Below are 26,628 nucleotides of genomic sequence, written 5' to 3' on the forward strand. Positions count from 1 at the left end.
CAAAATACATCCGTTCATTCTGTATGCACGGGCTTGAACGTAAAAGGGGGACATTTTAACTGGAAAAGCAGACAAATTAGGTTAGCGGTATCAGGGAGATTTGCATGCTTAGTTCAAACAGTGCATCATCACTTTGCATTCGCAGTCACATTACTGAGTGGGCTCTGAAACGTAATATTAGACATTCAGGAATGCTCATAACCGTTCAGAAATTGGTGCACCAAATCACATGCATCGAACATTTACTGATTGGAAGTGGGGCATTAGGGTTGTCATGACACAATCAGGTTGCAGGAAACACTCATTCAGTCAGTGTGGACAAACAAAAGCTCAGCGAGGCAAATTTCACTGGCAAACGTACAACACTGATTCAAACTTAGATATTGCGTCAATTACATTGATTCCTTTTTCATTCGCAAACATTAACATTGGTTAAAGACAGAAGACAGAATATCAATATGGCGGATGAATGATAAATTATTAGGAGTTGTTTGCCATCATTTGCCTCGCTGAAAGCCAGGTGAGTATTAGCACAACAGGTAAAACATCATTTCCTGTCTAGCTTAACTCCTGTTCTGCAGCATTTGAATTCATTTTTTTAAATTTACCATATTTTCCAGACTATAAGACGCATTGGAATACAAGGCACAATCCCTAAATCCTGTCCACTGAGACCTCTGACTTGTTTGTTATGGATCTAAAACTACAAAGATGCTTTGTGGCAATGTCTGTTGCTGAAACATCTTGTGAGTATAGATGTTTGCTGGGTTGGGATAACAATAATAAAGACACAGCCTCAAACAAAATTAAGTCAAGAGGCTATCGGCTACTATCACGTGAAATTTAAGAGTAACCTTGTAATAGATAGTTGAGAGTTGCCTTATTGAAAGAAGATAATCTAGCATGCTCATAGAGTGGGCATAGGGCAGCGTGATTCCTGCCCCAATGGCGCTTGCTGTAGTTCACATTTTTGACCACTAGGTGCAATAATAATTCTTTGGTGCTTTGCTCCGCAAAGCTAGAAAGGCAAGCAAATCAATGGAAAATTAATTTAAAAAAAAATGTTGGTCACTTAAAAGAGGTTATTAGTAGTTCAACAAAATTTAAATTTATGGAGTTGAGAATAAGAAGAGAACTAGAAAACTGACTTTAATTAATCCAAGCACAGGAAATGAAAGCCTGAGACTGGGTAAGAATGATTATAACGTGTGATAAAACACATTGAGTTGCAACATAATGTGCGGCACCAATTTATGTGTTATAAAAATTAGTAGACGACAACATTTTAGATTTATAATGTCGATGATGTTTTGCTAAAAGAAAGTGTCTTATAATCTGGAAATTATTACACTATGGTATCTAATAATCAAGTTGCTGGTTCTAGTGACAAAGTGCTAAAATTTTACTTGCTAAACCTAAATTTGACATGCCTGTAAAACTGGAGCTTGCTGACTCGTGATTACTTCAGAATCCTGCTTGTTGCCATGGTTACATTCTATTCTCCCTGGTTGCTAAGAAAGATCTCTGTAACTTCACACACTTGCATTGCATAGAGTTGCCTAGGTGACTATCTCCTAAGCTGTTTCCTTGGCAACCCTTAATCCTGCATTACATCACCCTGACATGGAGTTGCCTAGGTTACAAACTCCTAAGCTGTTTTTTTTTTTCAGCAACCATTCATCCTGCACATTATGTCTGTCACTTATCTGGTGGTTACCAAGGTACCACCTCCTAAAGCCTTACTTATGTCTTCCTCTAACCTCCTTCTCCCTGCAGTTACCTAGGTTACCGTCCCTACATTTAGCCTAGTTTACCTCCTGGGTCCGACCTACATCAGGGTAGGTGGGATACTATAACAACATGGGCCATATTGTTATACTACTCCACCCACCTTAAAGCAGATCCTTTGGGCGTGGCGATGCCGTAGCCCTTGGAGTCGAGATTGCCTCCGACCTTCATGGTGTCACACGGCTTGCGCTGTTCAATGTACTCATTCATGGTGGACTCCAATAGGTAGGCGTATTTGCCCTTGGACTTGCGCACACGCAGGACACCTTCCACCGTGTTCTTCACAAAAACAGAAGGCTCTGCGCTTTTCATGTACTGCCACATCTTCTCAAACAGGGCAATCTTTGATCTCTGAAGAGCACCGATACAGAACAAGAAGAGCGTTTTCATTAGAAAAACGGAGAAGAAAGAACAAGATCCAGGCTGTATACGTAGTATAATACCAGTACAACCCATTTTATCATTTGTCTTTGGCATAACATAGGATCAACATAAAATATTTCTTTTTATACCAATGTCATGATTTGTTTTTATTTTAAATATCACATAATTGACTTAAACATTAAAAGAAATATTTATCAGTTCAGATGAATTATTTTGTTACTTCCTAGCTTTACCTCAAGGGATGTCCTTGGAGTATGTTAGCTAAACATAGCTAGCTTGATAATTGCTCAGTGAAATAAAATATTAATTATAACCATCTAGCATTACACACAGCTGCTGTCATTACAGTAATTAAACATAGACAAATAGCCAGCTATCTGCTTCATAAAATAAATAAGGAATTAATTATAGCTAGCTAGCATTACACAGGGGGCTGTCATTAATAATAATAATTAGTTAGCCAATAGCATCGTTAGAAATTAAGTTATTAAATACAGCTAGCTGGTTAGCTTTACCGGATGAGTAGTTGTGACTGGAAAAGCTAAAAAAATAATAAATAGCTGAACAGTTAGCTAACTATGCAGTTACCAGGCTTGTAGTACTCGAGTCCAACTCATGCCCTAATTTTAAGTACTCGTGACATGACTTGGACTTGAGCACTGATGACTCGGACTTGGACTCAGACTCATGCATTAACTGCATTCAGACTCAGATTTTTTGTTTATTTTTTGGAACATGCCATAATAATTTGGCATAAGACATTTATATCCACATTAATTTTTATATGAATTTCATGCAAGAGAATACACATTCACCTGTTCATATGTCATAGGAACAAACTGACGTTAATGGTGCTAAAATGCCTGGAGAGAAGGCCCTAGGATTGTCCGCTTTGCTTATACAGACTTCTTGTGCAGTGGGAAAAATGCACTGCTATGTGTTCCATATGTAGAAGAACTATCGAGGAGACGACGGGGACAACCCCAAACTTCAATTGTTATTTAGCAAGACTCCACCCAGAGAAGTAAGTGGCGTGCTATGTCCATTGCTCTGCTGATAGCGGGGCTTGCTGACCAATGAACTAGCTAGTGTTAACCCTCTCTCATATTATTTGCCCTGTTGATAGTGGGCGGGGCTTGCTGAATGATGGACAAGCTTTTCATCTGTAGCCTATTAAGTAAAATGGGGCAGTCAAGCAGTAACATTAGTCCAACACAGTAGCAGAGAAGGTTTCACATAAAGGCAGCAACAGTCACCATCAAATGGTGCGGTTGGAGTCTTGTTCTCAGACTCGACTCAGATCAGTAGTGGACTCAACTCAGCCTCAGCTCAAAATTTTCTTTAATGATTTGGACTTGATTCGCACTTGAACACTGGGGACTCAAGACTGGACTCAGACTCGAGGTTTAATGACTCGACTACAACACTGGCACTTACTATCAGTGCAGTAGTTAATCATTATCTATAAACTAATGTCCCACTTGGATAACAAATGACATCAATTATCTTTTTTAACCATCAAAAAACTGGGTAAATATTTGCTAAGCATGAGCTTCCGATTATATAAGTGCACTAGCTTTACAGCAGGGGTTGTTCTTGAAGTATGTTGGCTAAACACAGCTAGCTAACTAGTATCTTCATAAAATAAGGTATTAAATATAGCTAGCTAGCATTACACAGGAAGTCATAAGCATAGCTGAATATTTATAACTAGTTGATTTGATTCATACTAAGTAGTTATTGGAAAGGCTAAAAATAAATAGCTAGCTATGTAGTTAGCTACCTATCACTGCAGTAGTTATAGTGGCAGGGCCAGCGGGGGCCTTTCTGTGTGGAGTTTGCACGTTCTCCCCGTGTCTGCGTGGGTTCCTCCGGGTGCTCCGGTTTCCCCAAAGTTCAAAGACATGCGGTTAGGTTAATATGGAATGGCCTTGGGCTGAGGTGCCCTTGAGCAAGGCACCTAACTCCCAACTGCTCCTCGGGTGTTGTTAGCATGGCTGCCCACTGCTCTGGGTATGTGTTTGCTCATTGCTCATGTGTGTGTATGCATGTATGTGTTCACTGCTTCAGATGGGTAAAATACAGAGAGGATTTTCACAAGCGTGTGATGAATAAAGTTGTTCTTTCTTTCTTTCTTTTGAAAGTTTGTGAACCCTTTAGAATTTTCTATATGTCTGCATAAATATGACCTAAAACATCATCAGATTTTCACACAAGTCCTAAAAGTAGATAAAGAGAACCCAGTTAAACAAATGAGACAAAAATATTATCCTGGGTCATTTATTTATTGAGGAAAATTATCCAATATTACATATCTATGAGTGGCAAAAGTATGTGAATCTCTAGGATTAGCAGTTAATTTGAAGGTGAAATTAGAGTCAGGTGTTTTCAATCAATGGGATGACAATTAGGTATGAGTGGGCACCCTGTTTAATTTAAAAAACAGGGATCTATCAAAGTCTGATCTTCACAACACATGTTTGTGGAAGTGTATCATGGCACAAACAAAGGAGATTTCTGAGGACCTCAGAAAAAGCGTTGTTGATGCGCATCAGGCTGGAAAAGGTTACAAAACCATCTTTAAAGAGTTTGGACTCCACCAATCCACAGTCAGACAGATTGTGTACAAATGGATGAAATTCAAGACCATTGTTACCCTCCCCAGGAGTGGTCGACCAACAAAGATTATTCCAAGAGCAAGGCGTGTAATAGTCGGCGAGGTCACAAAGGACCCCAGGGTAACTTCTAAGCAACTGAAGGCCTCTCTCACATTGGCTAATGTTAATGTTCATGAGTCCACCATCAGAAGAACACTGAACAACAATGGTGTGCATGGCATGGTTGCAAGGAGAAAGCCACCATTCTCCAAAAAGAACATTGCTGCTCGTCTGTAGTTTGCTAAAGATCACGTGGACAAGCCAGAAGGCTATTGGAAAAATGTTTTGTGGATGGATGAGACCAAAATAGAACTTTTTGGTTTAAATGAGAAGCATTATGTTTGGAGAAAGGAAAATACTGCATTCCAGCATAAGAACCTTCTCTCATCTGTGAAACATGGTGGTGGTAGTATCATGGTTTGGGCCTGTTTTGCTGCGTCTGGGCCAGGACGGCTTGCCATCATTGTTGGAACAATGAATTCTAAATTATACCAGCGAATTCTAAAGGAAAATGTCAGGACATCTGTCCATGAACTGAATCTCAAGAGAAGGTGGGTCATGCAGCAAGACAACGACCCTAAGCACACAAGTCGTTCTACCAAAGAACAGTTAAAGAAGAATAAAGTTAATGTTTTGGAATGGCCAAATCAAAGTCCTGACCTTAATCCAATTGAAATGTTGTGGAAGGACCTGAAGCAAGCAATTCATGTGAGGAAATCCACCAACATCCCAGAATTGAAGCTGTTCTGTACGGAGGAATGGGCTAAAATTCCTCCAAGCCGGTGTGCAGGACTGATCAACAGTTACCGGAAACATTTAGTTACAGTTATTGCTGCACAAGGGGGTCACACCAGATACTGAAAGCAAAGGTTCACATACTTTTGCCACTCACAGATATGTAATATTGGATCATTTTCCTCAATAAATAAATGACCAAGTATAATGTCTTTGTCTCATTTGTTTAACTGGGTTCTCTTTATCTACTTTTAGGACTTGTGTGAAAACCTGATGATGTTTTAGATCATATTTATGCAGAAATATAGAAAATTCTAAAGGGTTCACAAACTTTCAAGCACCACTGTATCATTACAACCTCAGTAGCAAGCAAGATTATCGGTGTAACCTGGATTGTGGTTCTCAAGGGTTCTTTTTATTTGTTAAAAAATGAGTCATCAGAGGAAATTACCTCGATCATCTGACATGCACAGTGTAACATCATGCTCCGCCCCTCTGTCTCACCTTGAAGAACTCTTTGGTTGAACCAGCATCTAGTGTTCCATAGGCAATTTCGGTCTGCTTGGCAAGATCCTCGGCGCTCTCGATGGGGGACACCATCCTCTCAACAGTGAGGAAAGCAGCCAGGTTGGCAGTGTAAGATGAGATGATGATGAGGGTGAAGAACCACCACACACCACCAACTATACGCCCAGATAGTGACCTACATACAGCGAAACATCATCACACACATCCTGGCATCACACTGACTGCACATATGCTCAAAACGACTGAGGAAAACGAATGGGCTTTTATTTACATAGTTAGTTTAATCTATTGGAAAATGCTTGTTTCTGATTGTCAATTATTTCATTTTCTTCTATCGAGACCTGTATTTATGCTTTGCTCCTTGACTCAAACAATCGTATTTACTAGAATGTTCGTGAATTAAAATAATATGATTATTGATATTTTTTATATCCATCAGATAGCTATAAGCTAAGCAGAAATAGCTAGCAGACAAAAAATAAAGTAAAAGAAAAGAAAGATGCACATATTGACATAGTATTACCATTTACAATGCAAAGTTTATAGAAGGAAATGGGGAATATGCAGCTGAAACACGGTACCACTCCAAGAGGGTATAAACCAGCAACCTTATGTGCCTTGTGGGTCACCACCGGGTGGAAATATGTTCACGCAAAGAAACCTCCGATCAATGTCTTGAACCCCAAACCATCAATCGAATGTTTCTACTCCTTCACTAGCTCCCACTTCAGACTTTAGATAAGTGAGCTCGAAGGAAGATCGAAAGCAGGAGCAGCAGGAGCATGAACACATAAGCACCACAGCTACACCAGGGTGAACCACCAACACACAAGGCTGTGTCAAAACAAAACCACTCCACGTGTGCTAGCTAGCAAGCGGACTAGCTAGCATCTACACGCGCACCAACCTTGGTGAAATATCGCATCCCTGCTGCATAAAAGCGCCCAGAGAAAACCACAGACTATTAAAGATCCCAAATTCATTATTGGACTCGCTGGGCCCCAGCTGGCCATCCTCAAACTCCTCAGTGTGCCACTCGTATGGGCTAAAGCGGCTAACGAGGAAGAGCACAACGCTAACGCCGATGTAGGCAAACACGATGCACATCCAGATCTCATAGGCCAGCGGGTCCAGGAAGGAGAAGACGCCTGGCTTGGATTTCTGTGGCTTCTTGATCATGATGGAGATGCCCAGGCTCATGAAGGGCTTGGAGAAGTCAATCACTTCTTCACGGACCAGCGTGATCGTCAGAGGTGCTACAGCTATGTCCGCTTTCTGACTCCAGATAAAGAAAGATGGTGAAACAGGGCAAACTGTCAAAGTTTAAATGACTAAATATGATTTAGATAATTTGCACAGTAAAATGCACATTGGATACGATTGCTAATGCAGCAAACAATGAATGGAAATCCTTTATAATTGTTTATTTTTATCTGAGGAAGTCCATGTAGGTAAAAGCTAGTTAATGGTACAAATGCAGGTCCTCCATTTGGTTACAGTAAATCATATATTTATGTTTGTAGGTACAAAGTTTTTTGCGTTTAGTCAAAAATATCTCACCCCATACACCAATTCGCCAACCATGCCATTCCAGATCTTGGTATCTGCGTCTCTAGCACCATACTTCCCGTCTCCCACTATCTTCAACTGATATTTAAACCCACAATGCTTTGCAATTTCAGCTGCCAGGTCCACGCAGTATCCCTCGTAGCGTTCATTATCTGTGAACAGCTCTGCATTCTTCTTTAACATCACATACGGAGCCTCCTACAAAGCAAAATTCACAGGAATAAGTACCGAAATATCAAAATTAAATGCTGCTCACGTGAATATTGATGGTCTTACCAGGATGGTCGTCACAATAACCGTTTTGTTCTCTATCCCAAAGGTGTCGTTGGGGAAGAGATCAGATTTGGTGACCACCATTTTATCCATCTCTTTCCAGTAGCCGATCTAGAGGGAAAGGATACACTTGTGCACTAGAACGTGTATTCTCCGTAACTATATTCAAAAACAAAGCTAGTGTTTGGTCTATATTGTTTTTAGACAGTGTTTAATTTCACTGTTGTGGGGACATTTATAACTGCAGGGTGTGTATAAATGAGCTTTGGCTTAAAAAAAAAACACTTAAAATGGAAGCCATGTCCTCCAGCCTTGAGCAAGGCATCATTGTGTTCAAACTATGTCTCAAGTACTGTATTATTTTGTCTCTTTGTTTATTGACCATTTTGTCCATTTACAAACCCAATTCCAAAAAAGTTGGGATGCTGTGTAAACTGTAAATTAAAAACAGAATGCAAAAATTTGCAAATTATGGAAATCCTATATTTCATTGAAAATAGTGCAATGACAACATATCAGATGTTGAAACTGAGAAATTTGTATTGTTTTTTGAAAAATATACACTCATTTTGAATTTGATATCAGCAACATGTTTCAAAAAAGTTGGGATGGGATATGTTGCATCAACTCTACTTTTAACAATACTCTGTTAACGTTTGGGAACTGAGGAGACTAATTGCTGTAGTTTTGAAAGTGAAATGTTGTCCCAGGCGACACGGTGGTGTAGTGGTTAGCACTGTCGCCTCACAGCAAGAAGGTCGGGGTTCGAGCCCCGTGGCCGGCGAGGGCCTTTCTGTGCGGAGTTTGCATGTTCTCCCTGTGTCCGCGTGGGTTTCCTCCGGGTGCTCCGGTTTCCCCCACAGTCCAAAGACATGCAGGTTAGGTTAACTGGTGACTCTAAATTGACTGTAGGTGTGAATGGTTGTCTGTGTCTATGTGTCAGCCCTGTGATAACCTGGCGACTTGTCCAGGGTGTACCCCGCCTTTCGCCCGTAGTCAGCTGGGATAGGCTCCAGCTTGCCTGCGACCCTGTAGAACAGGATAAAGCGGCTAGAGATAATGAGATGAGATGTTGTCCCATTCTTGCCTGATATACAGTTTCCGCTGCTCAACAATTCAGAGTCTCCTTTGTTATATTTTGTGCTTCATAATGCATCAAATGTTTTAAATGGGACACAGGTCTGGACTGTAGGCAGGCCAGTTTAGCACCCGGACTCTTTTACAACAGAGCCATGCAGTTTTAATATGTGCAGAAAGCAGTTTGGCATTGTCTTGTTGAAAAAAGGAAGGCCTTCCCTGAAAAAGATTTTGTCTGGATGGCAGCATATTGCTCTGAAATGTGCATATATCATTCAGCATTAATGATGCCTTCCCAGCTACCCATGTCATGTGTACTAATGCACCCTCATACCATCACAGATGCTGGTTTTTGAACTGTGCACTGATAACAAGCCGGATGGGCCCTCTCCTCTTTAGTCTGGAGGACGTGGCGTCCATGGAGAGCAGGGAACTGCTCCCCATCTTTACTTCTGAGAGACTCCGCCTCTATGGGATGCTCTTTTTATACCCAATCATGTTACTGACCTGTTGCCAATTAACCAAATTAGGGTTTTTTTTAGCATTACACAACTTTTTCAGTCTTTTGTTGCTCCTGTCCTGACTTTTCTAAAATGTGCTTCTGATATCAAATTGAAAATGAGTGTATACACACTATATTGCCAAAAGTATTCGTTCACCTGCCTTGACTCACATATGAGCTTAAGTGACATCCCATTCCAAATCCATAGGGTTCAATATGACATCAGTCCACCCTTTGCAGCTAGAACAGCTTCAACTCTTCTGGGAAGGCTGTCCACAAGGTTTAGGAGTGTGTTTATGGGAATTTTTGACCATTGTTCCAGAAGCGCATTTGTGAGGTCACACACTGATGTTGGACGAGAAGGCCTGGCTCTCAGTCTCCACTCTAATTCATCCCAAAGGTGTTCTATTGGGTTGAGGTCAGGACTCTGTGCAGGCCAGTCAAGTTCATCCACACCAGACTCTGTCATCCATGTCTTTATGGACCTTGCTTTGTGCACTGGTTCACAGTCATGTTGGAAGAGGAAGGGGCCAGCTCCAAACTGTAAAAACAGTCTGCATGCCTAGGTGCTTGATTTTATACACCTGTGGCCATGGAAGTGACTGGAACACCTGATTCCGATAATTTGGATGGGTGAGCAAATACTTTTGGCAATATAGTGTGTATATATATATATATATATATATATATCAAAAACAATATCAAAAACAATAAAATTTCTCAGTTTCAACATTTGATATGCTGTCTTTGTACTATTTTCAATTAAATATAGGGTTTCCAAGATTTCCATGATCATCACGTTGTTTTTATTTATGTTTTACACAGTGTCCCAACTTTGTGGAATTGGGTTTGTATTATTATATTGTCTAAAACACTTGTGGTGTGTTGTGACAGGAAATATATCAACAATGAAGCAGAGTTACTGTTACCACCCCAGAGTATTTTCCAAGCATGTCTTGAAGTGTTTTATTTCTCTTAGACTACAGAAATCTGCCAACATTTACATTTTTCTGCTTTATGAATGAACAACATGTCATACTTTTTATCCATTTATAGCTACATTTCATGTTATGGAGTTAGTCGGTTCCTGTTATCACTTATGTTACAGCAGATATAAATATTCGTTCCATCACCTGTCTCTCAAAGTTAATAAGCAACTTGTCATATTCCCAAGAAACCACAAAGCGTAAACTCCTCGATCCTGAAGACTTTCATGTGGTGGAAAACCTCCTGACTGTAATGAAGCGGCAACACTTGAGACTCTTTAGTCCTGAAATGTTAACTAAACATCTCTTTACAAAAAAAGTCACTGTACCACTGATTTTTCTTTGTTAAATAACAGGTTTTTTAAATTTGTTTTTTATAATTAGACTTAGATTACATCCCTGCATACACTGTTATTGAAGAAGCGATAAAATTAGAAAGAGCGCATTAACTTAATGCAAAGAATAATCCTAAATATGGATGTCTACTGTGGGTTTGCTGAAAGTAACCTGTATAAGGAGGATCAATTCTACTTACAGTAATTTCATACCATAACTTGCAGCAAAAAAAAAAGGATATTTATTCGACTGTTGAGCTGAAGCGGGACCTCTCACTAAACACACTGTCATATAAGCATTTTATTTTTACCCAACACCTCCACTACTGGCAGGAATAAAGTTTTTAATTAGTTCTGCAACTGAGTGTGACTATCTGCTCATGTGGCTATGGAATGAGGATATTTTTTTCCTCTGTTCTTTTTTAAAAGTGCTTATAATGCAGTTTTCTGAGTCTGGAAGACTCTGGACCTGTTCATTTGGTCTTGTGGTGTTTTTTAGAGCAGCTATTCTTATCTTGATATCTTGTCTGGAGCATATGATGCATAAATACTTGAATTAACATGGAATTAAGAGCATAGCTGAATTCTCAAATCCGATTGGTTATGAAAAAGAGCTTTCTAGAAGGTACGAATGTTGATACTGGTCCTACATGAACACTCTGAAAATGTTTGTCTCATGTATTTATTACTGATGTATTGTACCTTTACTGGCCCGCTGTTTTTCAGCTCCATAATATTGACTGAGAAGTTCACTCTCTTGCCGTATTGGTCAAACTGGATGTTTCCTGTCAGCCCATCCACTCTCACCTAAACACACAAGACATCATGCTTATATTAAAGGTATTAAAGGTGCCAGATGTTAACGGGATGTCAGGATTGCGGCTTTTGAAAGATTTTTTAAAATCGCGTCCTTTTAAGGACTAAGAAAAGACGAATGTTTTGGATCACAAAGCGTCAAACAAAGATGCATATTCATAACCATGTCAGCCACATTAAAGGGCCCGGTTGTGATCTTTATTAAACAGTAATGAGCCTTTACCTTTTCGAAACAAACTTGAGGTCTATGAAGAATGAAAAAATTTTACAAATTGCACCTTTAAAGCAGAGCAATAAGGACATCCATAGACAGTCAGTGACTATGATTATGATATAAACCTGTTTAAGAGCACGTTCTATCTCCACTCCCTGCGCCCATGGTACAGCCGGATTGGCCAGGCAGTCCCCATTGTTGCCACGGCGACTGATGTCAATCCTTTGTTTGTGCAGGAAGCGGAAAGCTTCGGTCATCACCTGAACCGCATCGTACGTCAAAGCAGAGGTGTACTGCACACATATCACACACACATACACTTGTCAAAAAATCTGATTTGCTGACATCTGTAAATGTAGTGTCATTCACAGGCTGAAGTCAAAGTGGAACAGCTGCTGTAATCAGAAAAAAAATGCACACATGCACACACACACACACTCACTCGGATCTTGGTGTCTGCCCCTGGATACTCTTTCTCCTCCAGAGCCTCCCAACGCTGATCAAATTTAGCAACGAGAGGGTCGTCGAAATCCACAATCTGAAAGCCAGACACGTTTGCGCCTCCATACTGAATCTTCGATAGGTCTCCGTCCAAAAAGCCCTGGACACACAGAGACACAAAAAGACACAAAACGCAAACGTGTCAAAGGAATTGTATGCTTTTATTTGTCTCATAGATAACAAGGAAGGTAAACTTACAGGTAAGGCTACCTAGCATCATGCATGTCTAACTCATCACACACTCGCCTCAAACTGACTTTATAGCACATATAGTCACATATGGTTGCATTTTTCTCCCAAATTTGATCACCTGCCAAAACCCATCCACCAGCCAGCTTCTCCGTAACTTCCAAAAGAAGAGGATAATGTGTATGTCCTCTGAAACACGCGGTCAGCCTATAGATAGTTTTCACTGATGTCACGGCATTCCGGGGAACGCCCTCCAGCCGCCATCTTGTGGGGCAAACAAAACGGACCATCGCCATTACCGGCTACGTTATCTCGGACGAATTTATGAAGTTATATAGTCAGTTTTCTAAAATAAAGATCAATGTCGGCAAAATCAAGCAAACAGAAGTATATAGATACATTAGAAGACATCTCACGACAACGGTATGCAGCCAAACTGGCCTTGATTGGGGGAATTGACCCCTACGAAGTGGACAAAGATGCATTTTCAAGTGACTATGCAGGGCTGCCAAAGCCTGAAACTAACAAAGCCTGCTCCAAAGCCTGAAACTGACTTCATCAAACTTTAAAGGCTGTCTGATATATACAACTTTATATATTCACAGCGCGCCTTTTGGCGGATGCCGCCTTTTTCACGGCTGAATCGCGCAGATCCGATTTTTTTTTTAGGGGGGGCGTTGGAGTGTCTGATTATAATTTCAAAGTAAATTCTGTATTAAAATTACTAAATAAGCAAATCCGTTACAGTCCATGAAACAGGAAGTATAAGGATGAGAAAAAAAACAGTTTAAATCAGAAAGCACACCTGCACTCCTGCACACCACTCGGGCTGCGCAAATGTGCGCGGCTTTCCGATTTAAACTGCTTTTTTTCTCATCCTTATACTTCCTGTTTCATGGACTGTAACGGATTTGCTTATTTAGTAATTTTAATACAGAATTTACTTTGAAATTATAATCAGACACTCCAACGCCCCCCCTTAAAAAAAAATCGGATCTGCGCGATTCAGGCGGCATCCACCAAAAGGCGCGCTGTTTGCGTCCCAAACACAAATCAAATCATACAGAATAGACCTAAAATGTTTTTCAAAAATGACCCTTGCGTGAGTGAAGTGACAAGTTTCAAATAGAAACGTGACAAACGAGCGATATTAAGTGTACATTACAATGTAAACATACACTCAGTGGTTCCAGTTAGGCATTCTCCAGAGACTGTTCACATGATGTTTTGGTTTCCAAAAACAAACTTAAACACAATTGATTGTTTATTTAAACAACTACCACTTATAAAATGATCGGAGCAGACTTTGCTGTGTTTGGAAGGCTGATAATCCTTGCGGTTGATTCTCGCAAGCCATAGATTTCTCCTTTGTATGGTGAGTTTCTTTGTTTGCTCGCCTTCGTGCTCCCATACAGTGGGAATTCCATAAAAGCTCCGCTTGACTTCATCTGACCTATTACGACAGCCGTGAATACAACAGGTGTGCACCATTGCTAGCTTTAAATAGCCTGCTTGGGTTCTTTTGAAGACTTTGTACTTGCGCGTTACAATGTGTGCTCAGTTACCCGTACGGTAAACTTGACCCGCAAGATGGCCGCCACTAGGGAATCCCCGACTCTGTGACGTCATGTGAAAACTATCTATTGCATCTTTTCGCTCAATGCAAGACACTCAGAGGAAAGCGCTAGCTGCCCTCTTCCACATACATGAGCTAACATGTTGTCTCTGTGATTTGCTTCTTTAACTTTAAAATGAAAAGCAGACTCACAAAATTAGCGATGATGTAATGATATCCTTTCACGTGACGACCAATCGTGATGACCTAGAAAAAAGACAAACAAGCAAAATACAATATTCACACAAGGGGAAACAAGTGGGATATGATATACTGTACTGCTATAAATAAATATTCAAATTAAGTCAAATCTTGACAGTGTAATCAGTTTTCAAAAAGTCCTGCCTACAGAATAAGGAAAGTCGCTCATGTCCTGAGACTTGTGGGCTGCGCAGCGTAGGGGTTGCTGTTTCTGAGGTTAGAAATGTTCTACAGGCAAAATTAAAGCTTCACCATGTCAGTGCCAAGGGAAACCCAAAATTAACGGGAGGATGTGAGAAGAGTATTTTCAGAAAGCTACTTTTACTACATTCATCACGCTCCACTTAAACAAGCTATAACACTTTAACACCTTTTTAATAATGGTCCACGTTATAAAAAACAAGCACCTGCTCCATGATGTCTTTGACCTTGTCCTGCTCGCAGTCCAGGATCACTCTCCTCTCTTTTTTATTCTCCAGGTCCTGGAAGAGCGAGCGGTACGCCTCGTCCTTTCTCTCGTCCTTCAAGTTGCCCACATTTATAGCGGTCACCTGCCATTTCTTCTCGGCTGCCGTGTCCAGGACGGCCTGTAGAGTGGACAAGCCTGAAAAGGAAAGAGAAAAATCTAGAACAATAAAACAATACTGTATTTGCTTTTAAAAAAAAAAATCCTAATGATTGACAGGCATGGATGTATGAATGGGGCGGCGCTTTAACTCTACAATAACAACAGACAACAGGCGGCTTCATGGAGTCGATCGAAATTGAAATTCCTAACAAATGTAACTTTTAACAGATGTGATAGTGAGAATGAAGCCGAAGACTCATCACTGTAATCTGTCTTCTGCTGTATATCTATTAGCATTGAGCTAGTTTGTGTGGTGGAGTTATTAAAGAGGAGCTGAAATCATTTTTAAACTTGCTTTATTTCTTAATTAACGTGTTATTCAATAACGTTTTCGGTTTTATTAACCTTATATCATGACTCGTATTGGCGTATTATTATATTACATTTATCGGCCTTTTCGGTTTTTAGCCGTGTTGAATGTAGTTCGTTTGGTCCACAGCAGGCGTCGCTTATCCGCGCGATCTTCACGAGACTTGTGCAAGACTTCAAACATGAAGCGTCAGCGCCGCCATTTTGAAAACTGTTTACACAGAGGCCAGATCGCCATATCATTCCAATTTAGATTCATTTCGAGATTTGCCAGCTTCATCAGTGATGGAGTGTCAGTCCTGCGTGCTGTGGCGCGTGCACCTGAAGGCGCACCTTGGGCTGCGCACATGCCGAATGGACTCTGACACGCACACCGTGAACAAGGCGCACCTGAGCTCAATTAAGGAACTGTGTGTTTGCCTATTTAAGGACTGTGCTAATGTATTTGCATCGCAAAGTATTACGATACGCATGTACGCATTACCGAGCCTTTCTACCTGTTGTCTTGATTTCCTGTTTCTCGTTCTTGTCCTCACTTAGCCTTTGATGTCCGGTTTGCGCCTCGACCGACCCTTTTGCCTGTATTCTCATTTTTGATCTGGCCTGCTGTTTTGGATTGTTTGCCTGTGTATATATTGTCTCACTGTATATATATTCTGCACTTTATTAAACCGTATCCTTCTGCACATACATCCGCCTCCCTTGCATACGTGACATGGAGATTATTCCATACGACTTCCAACCAACATGGAGTAGAGAAGAGTTGGAAAGACGTCAGGATAAGGACGAGTCCGTCGCGCTGGTATTTACGTCATTACTGTCGCACAATTAAAACGTGCCAGATCAGGCAGCTGGTGAGTTTTCAAAATAGTAAACACATGCATGTATTTTTGTGATAAATCCATATTATACTGAGCGCATTTCCCACATAATCCTCACTAAGGTTTCGGACAGCGCTACAAAATGGCGTCCACGCTATATAGTGAGTAGGGAGTGATTTCGGACACAGGGAAAACTTCCGGCTTGATTACATCAGCATTCGAAAGTGCATCTTTTGACAACGTTGGCAGATGTTGGCCACTTTGATTTCCGCTGTACGTTTTACTTCCGTCCTACGATGTCTCGCACAGGTCTCAGCGAATCTCGTTTACGGCCGTCACTTTGACATATGGACTGATATATTACAGAGCGTATTTCAAACACTCGTAACTTGCTATAGCAGCGACAAAATAGCTGCCATAAATGCATTCCTACATTTAATAAAATGAGAGAAATAGAATTTTGATCATAAAAAAATTGCCTTCAATTCCCCTTTAAGGAGCTAGCTATCACCTGAGAGATGAGCTTTGAATAAAGCTAGCCTTAGCTAACGTTTTGCAAAGTTCCTGAACTAATTCACATCAGAAACTAAAATCGGAATGTGATTTAAAATCAGGAATGATTCCTGTGTTTTTCATGTTTTCCGTGTGTTTTTTTCCGACTCCTTCTAACTGACATGAATATCCATCGCTTGACTTTCGTCTTAATTACAGAAACTGTCATTTGACTACTTCGTCGAAAGCCATCTCAATTAAACCTCATTGTTGCTCAAATGTAGCCCCGAGCTTGACTCAGTCAAAAGCACAGAGGTTCTAAATTATCAGCAATGAGCTCCTGGTACTGTGAAATACAGAGCCAAGCTAGAAACCCCCCTGGAGGATTCTCTCTCTTTCTCTCTCGCTCGCTCTCCAGTTTTCATTTGTCATTTTCTCTTCTTGATCTTGCTCCGTCGTTGTTCCGCATCCGCTCCCTTGCCCACTCAATTTCATCTTATTCTAGTTTCTTGCTCCATCCCCCCTCTGTCCTCACACTCTCAACCTCCTGTACACTTTCTCTCTCTCTTTCAGATAAAAGAGCATGGATGATTACATAGCTAGGTCTCTCAGGGAATGCTTTATTCCTCTAACTAGAAGCACAGATTCAGCACCCTTTCCTTTAGTGTCATTTGTGTCATGTGTAGTGATGTTCATTATCAGAATGCTGTGAGTTCCAATCACAAGAGAGCTCTAGGGTGCTTTAGCAAGATGATTTAACAGTCGAACTTTTCTGCTTAAAGTGCATATCACGGGTAAATTCAGGAGCAAGATCAGTGTAATTCTCCTATTTTATATTAAACTTTGGTCAAATATCTGTCATATTTTGCATTTTGTGCAATTTTTTTACTTTGTGCAATACCAGAAAAATTCAGTTGAAATCAAGCCATTTGAGGCGAATTGGTCCGCCTCTGAAAAAACTTGGCATTTGGATTTCCCGGCAAACATTGATTTTCGTGACGTCACGTGTGGGACGCCTCCCTCTGAATCCTACGTCAGCGCTGGTTTGTTTATGAGAAAACGATCTGGTGGTTTTCTGCAAATTTCTTCAATGTTATCGCGTAATTATTAAAATGGTTAACAGATGTATCGTAGGAGGGTGTAGCAACACCAATCTTGATGGGATTAGTACTCATCGTTTCCCACATTGCGCTCAGGTGACAATTCCATATTTCAATGCAAAATCACTAGCTGCTAAACTTGGTCTACACAGGCTGTGCACTGAAACCATGCAAGCTCTCGCAGTCTGCTGGCGCTTCCGCAGATGACGTCACGAATCTGGCTCCAGACTCCCTTGGGATTTTTCCAGACACATTTTATTTTTTTCTGCTGTAGACAGATGACCTTGTGCAAAATTACCCTTCTGGATGAGTGTGTAAAGGGACATTCTTTCATATACAACCCCGATTCCAAAAAAGTTGGGACAAAGTACAAATTGTAAATAAAAACAGAATGCAATAATTTACAAATCTCAAAAACTGCTATTGTATTCACAATAGAACATAGACAACATATCAAATGTAGAAAGTTAGACATTTTGAAATTTCATGCCAGCAGCACATCTCAAAAAAGTTGGGACGGGGGCAATAAGAGGCTGGAAAAGTGAAAGGGACAAAAAAGGAACAGCTGGAGAACCAAATTGCAGCTCATGTCAATTGGCAATAGGTCATTAACATGACTGGGTATAAAAAGAGCATCTTGGAGTGGCAGCGGCTCTCAGAAGTAAAGATGGGAAGAGGATCACCAATCACCCTAATTCTGCGCCAACAAATAGTGGAGCAATATCAGAAAGGAGTTCGACAGTGTAAAATTCCAAAGAGTTTGAACATATCATCATCTACAGTGCATAATATCATCAAAAGATTCAGAGAATCTGGAAGAATCTCTGTGCGTAAGGGTCAAGGCTGGAAAACCATACTGGGTGCCCGTGATCTTCGGGCCCTTAGACGGCACTGCATCACATACAGGCATGCTTCTGTATTGGAAATCACAAAATGGGCTCAGGAATATTTCCAGAGAACATTATCTGTGAACACAATTCACTGTGCCATCCGCCGTTGCCAGCTAAAACTCTATAGTTCAAAGAAGAAGCCGTATCTAAACATGATTCAGAAGCGCAGACGTCTTCTCTGGGCCAAGGCTCATTTAAAGTGGACTGTGGCAAAGTGGAAAACTGTTCTGTGGTCAGACGAATCAAAATTTGAAGTTTTTTATAGAAATCAGGGACGCCGTGTCATTCGGACTAAAGAGAAGAAGGACGACCCGAATTGTTATCAACGCTCAGTTCAGAAGCCTGCATCTCTGATGGTATGGGGTTGCATTAGTGCATGTGGCATGGGCAGCTTACACATCTGGAAAGACACCATCAATGCTGAAAGGTATATCCAGGTTCTAGAGCAACATATGCTCCCATCCAGACGACATCTCTTTCAGGGAAGACCTTGCATTTTTCAACATGACAATGCCAAACCACATACTGCATCAATTACAGCATCATGGCTGCGTAGAAGAAGGGTCCGGGTACTGAACTGGCCAGCCTGAAGTCCAGATCTTTCACCCATAGAAAACATTTGGCGCATCATAAAACGGAAGATACGACAAAAAAGACCTAAGACAGTTGAGCAACTAGAATCCTACATTAGACAAGAATGGGTTAACATTCCTATCCCTAAACTTGAGCAGCTTGTCTCCTCAGTCCCCAGACGTTTACAGACTGTTGTAAAGAGAAAAGGGGATGTCTCACAGTGGGAAACATGGCCTTGTCCCAACTTTTTTGAGATGTGTTGTTGTCGTCATGAAATTTAAAATCACCTAATTTTTCTCTTTAAATGATACATTTTCTCACTTAAAATATTTGATATGTCATCCATGTTCTATTCTGAATAAAATACGGAATTTTGAAACTTCCACATCATTGCATTCCGTTTTTATTTACAATTTGTACTTTGTCCCAACTTTTTTGGAATCGGGGTTGTAAAAAAAACCAAATTTGTTCCAGGAAATGCACTTTACGGCCTGTAGATTCTGATATCTCAAGAGGAAAAATACTCGGGAGTGTTCTGTCGTAAGAAAATAATCAATACATAAGTAGTGGGCAGTTTTGCAGGCAGTTTGTGAACAAACCTATAGAAATACCATCAAGAAACATACAATGTTTGTTGTCATATCTACCACGACGATTCAAATGACAAACTGCTCCTTTAAATTTTCTCAGCGGTTTTCTAATAAAAGCTTTTCTATCAAACACCAGCATTCAGGATACGTTTATAGCATTCCCTGCTTGTAATTTAGGTCACTCGCTAATTACCGACTTGACTCAGGTGCACTTTAGTGTGTGACTCGACGAACAGATTGAAATAGAAGAGCAGAAATGCAGCGAACGTATGACACATCCTCATGCTGAATGTAATATAAGACGTTACATAAGGATACTGCAGCATTTTCCGTGATATGAATACTCAAGTACTGAAATGGCTTGAGGGTTGACATTTGATTCTGTACGCTGACATATTTCCTTTTAGGTTGGGAAAACAGGCGAAGACACAACAGCCAGTAGGATTCAAGATACACTCCAATCCCCAACGTAATTGCAATCAGTCATACATATTCAAACAGCCTTATTCCCAAACATGACTATAAACAAATAAAGTATACAGCATGTTTTTTTTTTATACATTTAAAAAATGTTGTGGGATATAGGAAGAATAACACACTCTGGGATATGATGTAACAGTAACGTAAACGTACATGTTGATCCTGATTCCATGTTAATCAATTACGGAATATTATATTCGGCTCCGTTTCCATTTCTCTGGCTTAAATAGTGCACACTACTAGGATCATTCTTGATAAAATGTTAATGAGTTAATTTTTTATGACGTGCATTAGCTAACTGCATTGGTTATCTTGGTAACTACGTTTTTGGTTTCACTGTTGCAACATTGTTTGCAACACTGTTTCACTGTTTGCAACACTGTTTCACTGTTGCAACACTGTTGCAACCATGGTTGATAAACGAAAGTGGCTAATCACCAAGAACATCATACTTTCACTTTCGCCTCGCGCGGAATTTTGTATTTATTTCATTTTATGTGTAACAACATATCTGGTATATTAGAAAACAGGCTTAGCTCATCATATTATACACTGCACCTTGTTAGAATGAATAACTAACACGAACAGACCCTGTAATGACTGTTTTACACACTCACTCACTCATAATTACGCAGCGTAATGACACCAAACATTATTACATTAGTCACACATTCAGCATTAGTCATCCATTACAGCACTGCTGTGACCTCAAGGATGTTCTGATTGGCCAGGCTTGGCACTTCTCCATGGCAACAATAAATGTGATTGAGCAAAGATGGCATGTGTGTATGCATATGCATGTGTGTGTGTGTGAGAGAGAGAGACAGAGAGAAAGATTAAGTGGTATGGAGTGAAGTGCTACAAATGAATAGGACAAGTAATTTGATACATTAATGCATAAGCGCATGTACCTCTATCACTGTCGTACAGGTACGCAAACTTCTCCCACTTGTAGTACTCGACCAGGCTGATCAGAGGGCCTCGGATATCGGGTCTCATCTGTAACACAAACTGGTTGAGGCCATCGGCAGGGAAACTCGGCGTGATGAAGGACACGTGCAGCGTCTCGCAGAATGATGTGATGGTGTTCACGGACTTCTTATCGTAGAAGCCAAAGATGGCGTAGACGCCCCGGGAAAACTGCGAACAAACTGAGGAAGAAAAAAAATAAAGTTAACCCCTTCAATGCCCTTGGACGAGTCACATACATCATGAAATCTTTTACCGCTGTGCCTTATGACATACGCTACTCATTATAAACACCTCCTTTTATGTACCTTACATGGTACATTACTTTCACACCACAGTGGCGCATACCGTGAGTTGGCCTGGTGGTTAGTGTGTCTGCCGCCTAATTGGGAGATCGTGAGTTCTATTCATGGTTGGATCATACCAAAGACCATCAAAAAAATGGTACCCAGTTACTTGGTGTACATTGTGTTTTCAAGTACTAGTAATTCATGTTTATGGACAGGTTCTCATTGACAAGCCCCGTTGTCTTGCTTTTTTTTGGGGGGGGGGATGTTTTTGAAGTTGTTTTTGATTACTAAAGTTATTTTTCCTCGACAACAGTGTTTTTTGTGAATTTCTATACAAATATTAAAAATATAAAGTTCTGAACAAGTTAGAGAAAGATTATCAAAATATCCCAATTTTTACCTATTTTTGTCCTATATGCCCGGCACATTACAATTAATTATGGGTGGCAGCCAAGGGGTTAACATTTCAGGTTAAAATCGATTTGCCATTTGCGCTGAGACATAGTATGTGGGCACACAAGTATCGCAAATTCATCTCATCTCATCTCATTATCTCTAGCCGCTTTATCCTTCTACAGGGTCGCAGGCAAGCTGGAGCCTATCCCAGCTGACTACGGGCGAAAGGCGGGGTACACCCTGGACAAGTCGCCAGGTCATCACAGGGCTGACACATAGACACAGACAACCATTCACACTCACATTCACACCTACGGTCAATTTAGAGTCACCAGTTAACCTAACCTGCATGTCTTTGGACTGTGGGGGAAACCGGAGCACCCGGAGGAAACCCACGCGGACACGGGGAGAACATGCAAACTCCGCACAGAAAGGCCCTCGCCAGCCACGGGGCTCGAACCCGGACCTTCTTGCTGTGAGGCGACAGCGCTAACCACTACACCACCGTGCCGCCCTATCGCAAATTCATAATAAACAAAACACATTTTAGCTAGCAAATGTTAGCAATCTAATGTTGGTTATCTACAGTGGATAAAAAAAAGTGTACACACCCCGTTAAAATGATCGGTTTTTCTGATGTAAAAAAATTAGACCATGATAAATAATTTCAAAACTTTTCCCACCTTGAATGTGACCTATAACCTGTACAATTCAATTGAAAAACAAACAAATCTGTTAGGGGGGAAAATTTTCATCTCATCTCATTATCTCTAACCGCTTTATCCTGTTCTACAGGGTCGCAGGCAAGCTGGAGCCTATCCCAGCTGACTATGGGCGAAAGGCGGGGTACACCCTGGATTCCAAGCTCTCATTCCAGACTCAAATCAAAAACACAACCAAATCTGCCTTCTTCCACCTTAAAAACATCTCAAGACTCCGGCCATCACTCAGTCACATCACTGACTCTGTGACTGAGACTCTCATCCATGCATTCATCACTTCCCGCCTGGACTACTGCAATGGAGTGTTGTATGGTCTGCCCAGCAAGGCCCTGGACAGACTACAGTATGTTCAGAACTCAGCTGCCAGAGTCCTAACCCACACTAAGTTGTGGCAACACATCACCCCTGCACTCAAACAGCTTCACTGGCTCCCAGTCAAATCACGTATCTCATACAAAATTCTGCTCCTCACCTACAAATCCCTCCATGCACTTGCCCCACAGTACCTCTCTGACCTTCTCCACCCCCACTCCCAGTCTAGGTCCCTGCGGTCCTCTGCTAAGGACCAGCTCTCCATCCCCCATACCAGGTTGCGGACCATAGGGGACAGAGCCTTCTGTGTAGCTGCCCCCACTCTCTGGAACAGTCTACCACTCCACATACGCCACGCCCCCACAATGATCTCTTTCAAAAAGCATCTCAAAACACACATGTTCACTGAGGCCTTTGGTCTCTAACTGACCCCCCCCCCCCCCATTTCCTCCTGTAAAGCGACCTTGGGTACCTTGAAAGGCGCTATACAAAACTAAGCTATTATTATTATTACACCCTGGACAAGTCGCCAGGTTATCACAGGGCTGACACATATGCCGCTTTTCCACTACCAACGCGGCTGAGTTGGGCTGAGCCGTGCCGTGCTGAGTCGGGCTGAGTCGAGCTGAGTGGGGCTGTTGGAGTTGCATTTCGACTACAACCGCACTGAACCGTGCTGGCTGGAAGTGGGTGGACACATTGGGTGGAGTTAGCGAAAGTGGGTGGACGTCACGTGATGTCGTTAGGCGGCGCAAACAGTGACATCAGTGATCTTTTAAGCGGTAGTCTCACGACCCGAATAGTAAACAATAAACATGGAGGACATGGAGTCGTTAGTGTTGCTGGTCTTGGTGCTGTGGCTTGTTGTCACCGACAACGCCAACAGATACTGGCAAGAGCGTATAGATGAGGCGAGGCGCATAAGGCTTCAGAAATTCTCGTAATTCGTAATTCTTCTTCTTCCGGGTTTACGGTGTTTACAGATCCCAGCATGCTCGCGGGGCATGTGTGGGCATGTGAGGACACTCGTCCTCACCAATCAGTGCACAGGGGAGTGTCTCCTCACGCCCCTAGCCCCACTCGGCTCGGTTTGGCTCGCTTCAGCCCCACTCCAAAACCGTGCGAGTTTTGGGTGCTAAGCAGGGCTGAAGCGAGCTGAGTCGTGCTGTTCTGAGGTAGTCGAAACGCGAGCCGTGTCGGGCTGAAGTGAGCTGAAGCGAGCTGAAAAAGGGTAGTGGAAAAGGGCCAATAGACACAGACAACCATTCACACTCACATTCACACCTACGGTCAATTTAGAGTCACCAGTTAACCTAACCTGCATGTCTTTGGACTGTGGGGGAAACCGGAGCACCCGGAGGAAACCCACGCGGACATGGGGAGAACATGCAAACTCCGCACAGAAAGGCCCTCGCCGGCCACGGGGCTTGAACCCAGACCTTCTTGCTGTGAGGCAACAGCACTAACCACTACACCACCATGCCAAAAAATAAAAAATGTACAATAAGCTGGTTGCATAAGTGTGCACACCCTTAAACTAATACTTTGTTGAAGCACCTTTTGATTTAATTACAGCATTCAGTCTTTTTGGGTCAGAGTCTATCAGCCTGCCACATCTAGACTTGGCAATATTTGCCCACTCTTCCTTGCAAAAGTGCTCCAAATCTGTCAGATTGCGAGGGCGTCTCTTGTGCACAGCCCTCTTCAGGTCACCCCACAAATTTTCAATTGGATTTAGGTCTGGGCTCTGGCTGGGCCGTTCCAAAACTTTTTGGGGGTCATTGTCATGCTGAAAGATGAAATTCCTCTTCATCTTCATCTTTCTAGCAGACACCTGAAGGTTTTGGGCCAAAATTGACTGGTATTTAGAACTGTTCATAATCCCCTCCACCTTGACTAAAGCCCCTGTTCCAGCTAAAGAAAAACCACCCCAAAACATGATGCTGCCACCACCATGCTTCACCGTGGGTATGAGGTTCTTTTGGTGATGCGCAGTGTTGTTTTTGCGCCAAACATACCTTTTGGAATTGTGTCCAAAAAGTTCAACTTTGGTTTCATCAGACCATAACACATTTTCCCACATGCTTTTGGGAGAGCTGATGTTTTTTTTTTTTTGTAAAATTTAGCCAGGCCTGGATGTTTTTCTTTGACCCAACCTCATAGTCCAGACATATGGAGAATACGGGAGATTGCTGTCACATGTAGTACACAACCAGTACTTGCCAGAAATCCCTGCAGCTCCTTCAGTGTTGCTGTCGGCCTCTTGGCAGCCTCCCTGACCAGTTTTCGTCTTGTCTTTTCATCAATATTTGGAGGGATGTCCAGTTCTCGGTAATGTCACTGTTGTCCCATATCTTCTCCACTTCTTGATGACGGTCTTCACTGTGCTCCATGGTATATCTAATGCCGTGGAAATTTTTTTTGTCCCCTTCTCCTGACTGATCCCTTTCAACAATGAGATCCCTTTGATGCTTTGTAAGCTCTCTGTGAACGCTGGCTTTTGCTGGAGGATGCAACGGAGTAAATGTCTGAACTTTATTTGAGATTAATCAGAGTCATTTTAATTGATGGCAGGTGTGAACCCAAAAAAGACTGAATGCTGTAATTAAATCAAAAGGGGCTTCAACAAAGTATTAGTTTAAGGGTGTGCACATTTACGCAACCAGCTTATTGTACGTTTTAAATTTTTTTATGGTTTTTCCCCCCTAAAAGATTTGTTTGTTTTTCAATTGAATTGTACAGGTTATAGGTCACATTAAAGGTGGGAAAAGTTTTGAAATTATTTATCGTGGTTTCATTTTTTTACATCAGAAAAACCGATCATTTTAATGGGGTGTGTACACTTTTTATATCCACTGTATCTAAAAGATAGCGATGAAGAAGAAATGAACTTGGTTTAAAAGTTATACAGTGTAATTACCTCACTATTGTTACTAAATATACAGTATCATTCATGAAATTAGGATTGGCACTGAACTCAAAATAGCTAGTGGCTACCACCATTTTAAATGTCAGAATAAAATTTCATATCTTAACGGAATGATCCCTTATTGTATGTGATGTGTAATGCTTCACTTCAATGAAACCTAAACCTGAAAACTAAGCGCTGTTTTTGTTTTTTGTTTTTTTTTTTATAATTCATAGTTAGTTTTTTGTCCTGTTCCATAAATTGCAATCATTTATTTAACTTTCTATGTATTTGAAAAATAAAGATAATTCATTAAAAGGACTAATGAATTAATTAAACTACAAGGTACAATTTATTATCAGTCTGTACTTACAATAGGACATTACTGTACAAAACTGAGCTGACAATAAATAAAAAACCACTGTTTTTGGTCCAAATTTCCTTTCAAGATGGTTGAGAAAGTCCCATCTGCAGGCTTCTTCAGTCATTTCTTATGAATCACACCATTGACTGAGCCTGAGATCGGTATCTGTATATTGATCTTCAATCCACCCGTTGAATCTCCAGCTCACAACATCTGCGAGAAAATTGGCATCTAATTTTAGAGTACCACTGATTCAACTGATTCCAGTCAGCTGATGTGGACTTAGTACACCAGTTTGGTGTGTGGGTTCAGCTGGCTGAGCTGATCCTGGCTCTGTGCGAGCGTCTGCGTGTATCTCCAGGACTCATTAGGTTTTAAATAGTCCAGCTGTGTGGGCTAAACACAGGAGTCCTG

The 26,628-nt window shown here is 41.3% G+C and overlaps 1 protein-coding gene across 1 annotated transcript in view; it reads right to left on the minus strand.

Moving 5' to 3' along the window:
* Positions 1-26,628, minus strand: part of gria2a (glutamate receptor, ionotropic, AMPA 2a) — an 84,666-nt gene that overhangs the window by 22,115 nt on the left and 35,923 nt on the right. The window contains exons 3-13 of the mRNA XM_060915865.1: positions 21,165-21,404; positions 14,778-14,974; positions 14,323-14,376; positions 12,307-12,465; positions 11,990-12,157; positions 11,537-11,641; positions 7,938-8,045; positions 7,653-7,859; positions 7,000-7,367; positions 6,069-6,267; positions 1,892-2,139 (exon numbers count right to left, since the gene is read on the minus strand). Coding sequence (XP_060771848.1) covers positions 1,892-2,139; positions 6,069-6,267; positions 7,000-7,367; positions 7,653-7,859; positions 7,938-8,045; positions 11,537-11,641; positions 11,990-12,157; positions 12,307-12,465; positions 14,323-14,376; positions 14,778-14,974; positions 21,165-21,404 — 2,053 coding nt within the window. The remainder of the gene's footprint in view (positions 1-1,891; positions 2,140-6,068; positions 6,268-6,999; positions 7,368-7,652; positions 7,860-7,937; positions 8,046-11,536; positions 11,642-11,989; positions 12,158-12,306; positions 12,466-14,322; positions 14,377-14,777; positions 14,975-21,164; positions 21,405-26,628) is intronic.

The sequence above is a fragment of the Neoarius graeffei genome, chromosome 3 (assembly GCF_027579695.1).
Source record: "Neoarius graeffei isolate fNeoGra1 chromosome 3, fNeoGra1.pri, whole genome shotgun sequence".
Lineage (NCBI taxonomy): Eukaryota > Metazoa > Chordata > Actinopteri > Siluriformes > Ariidae > Neoarius > Neoarius graeffei.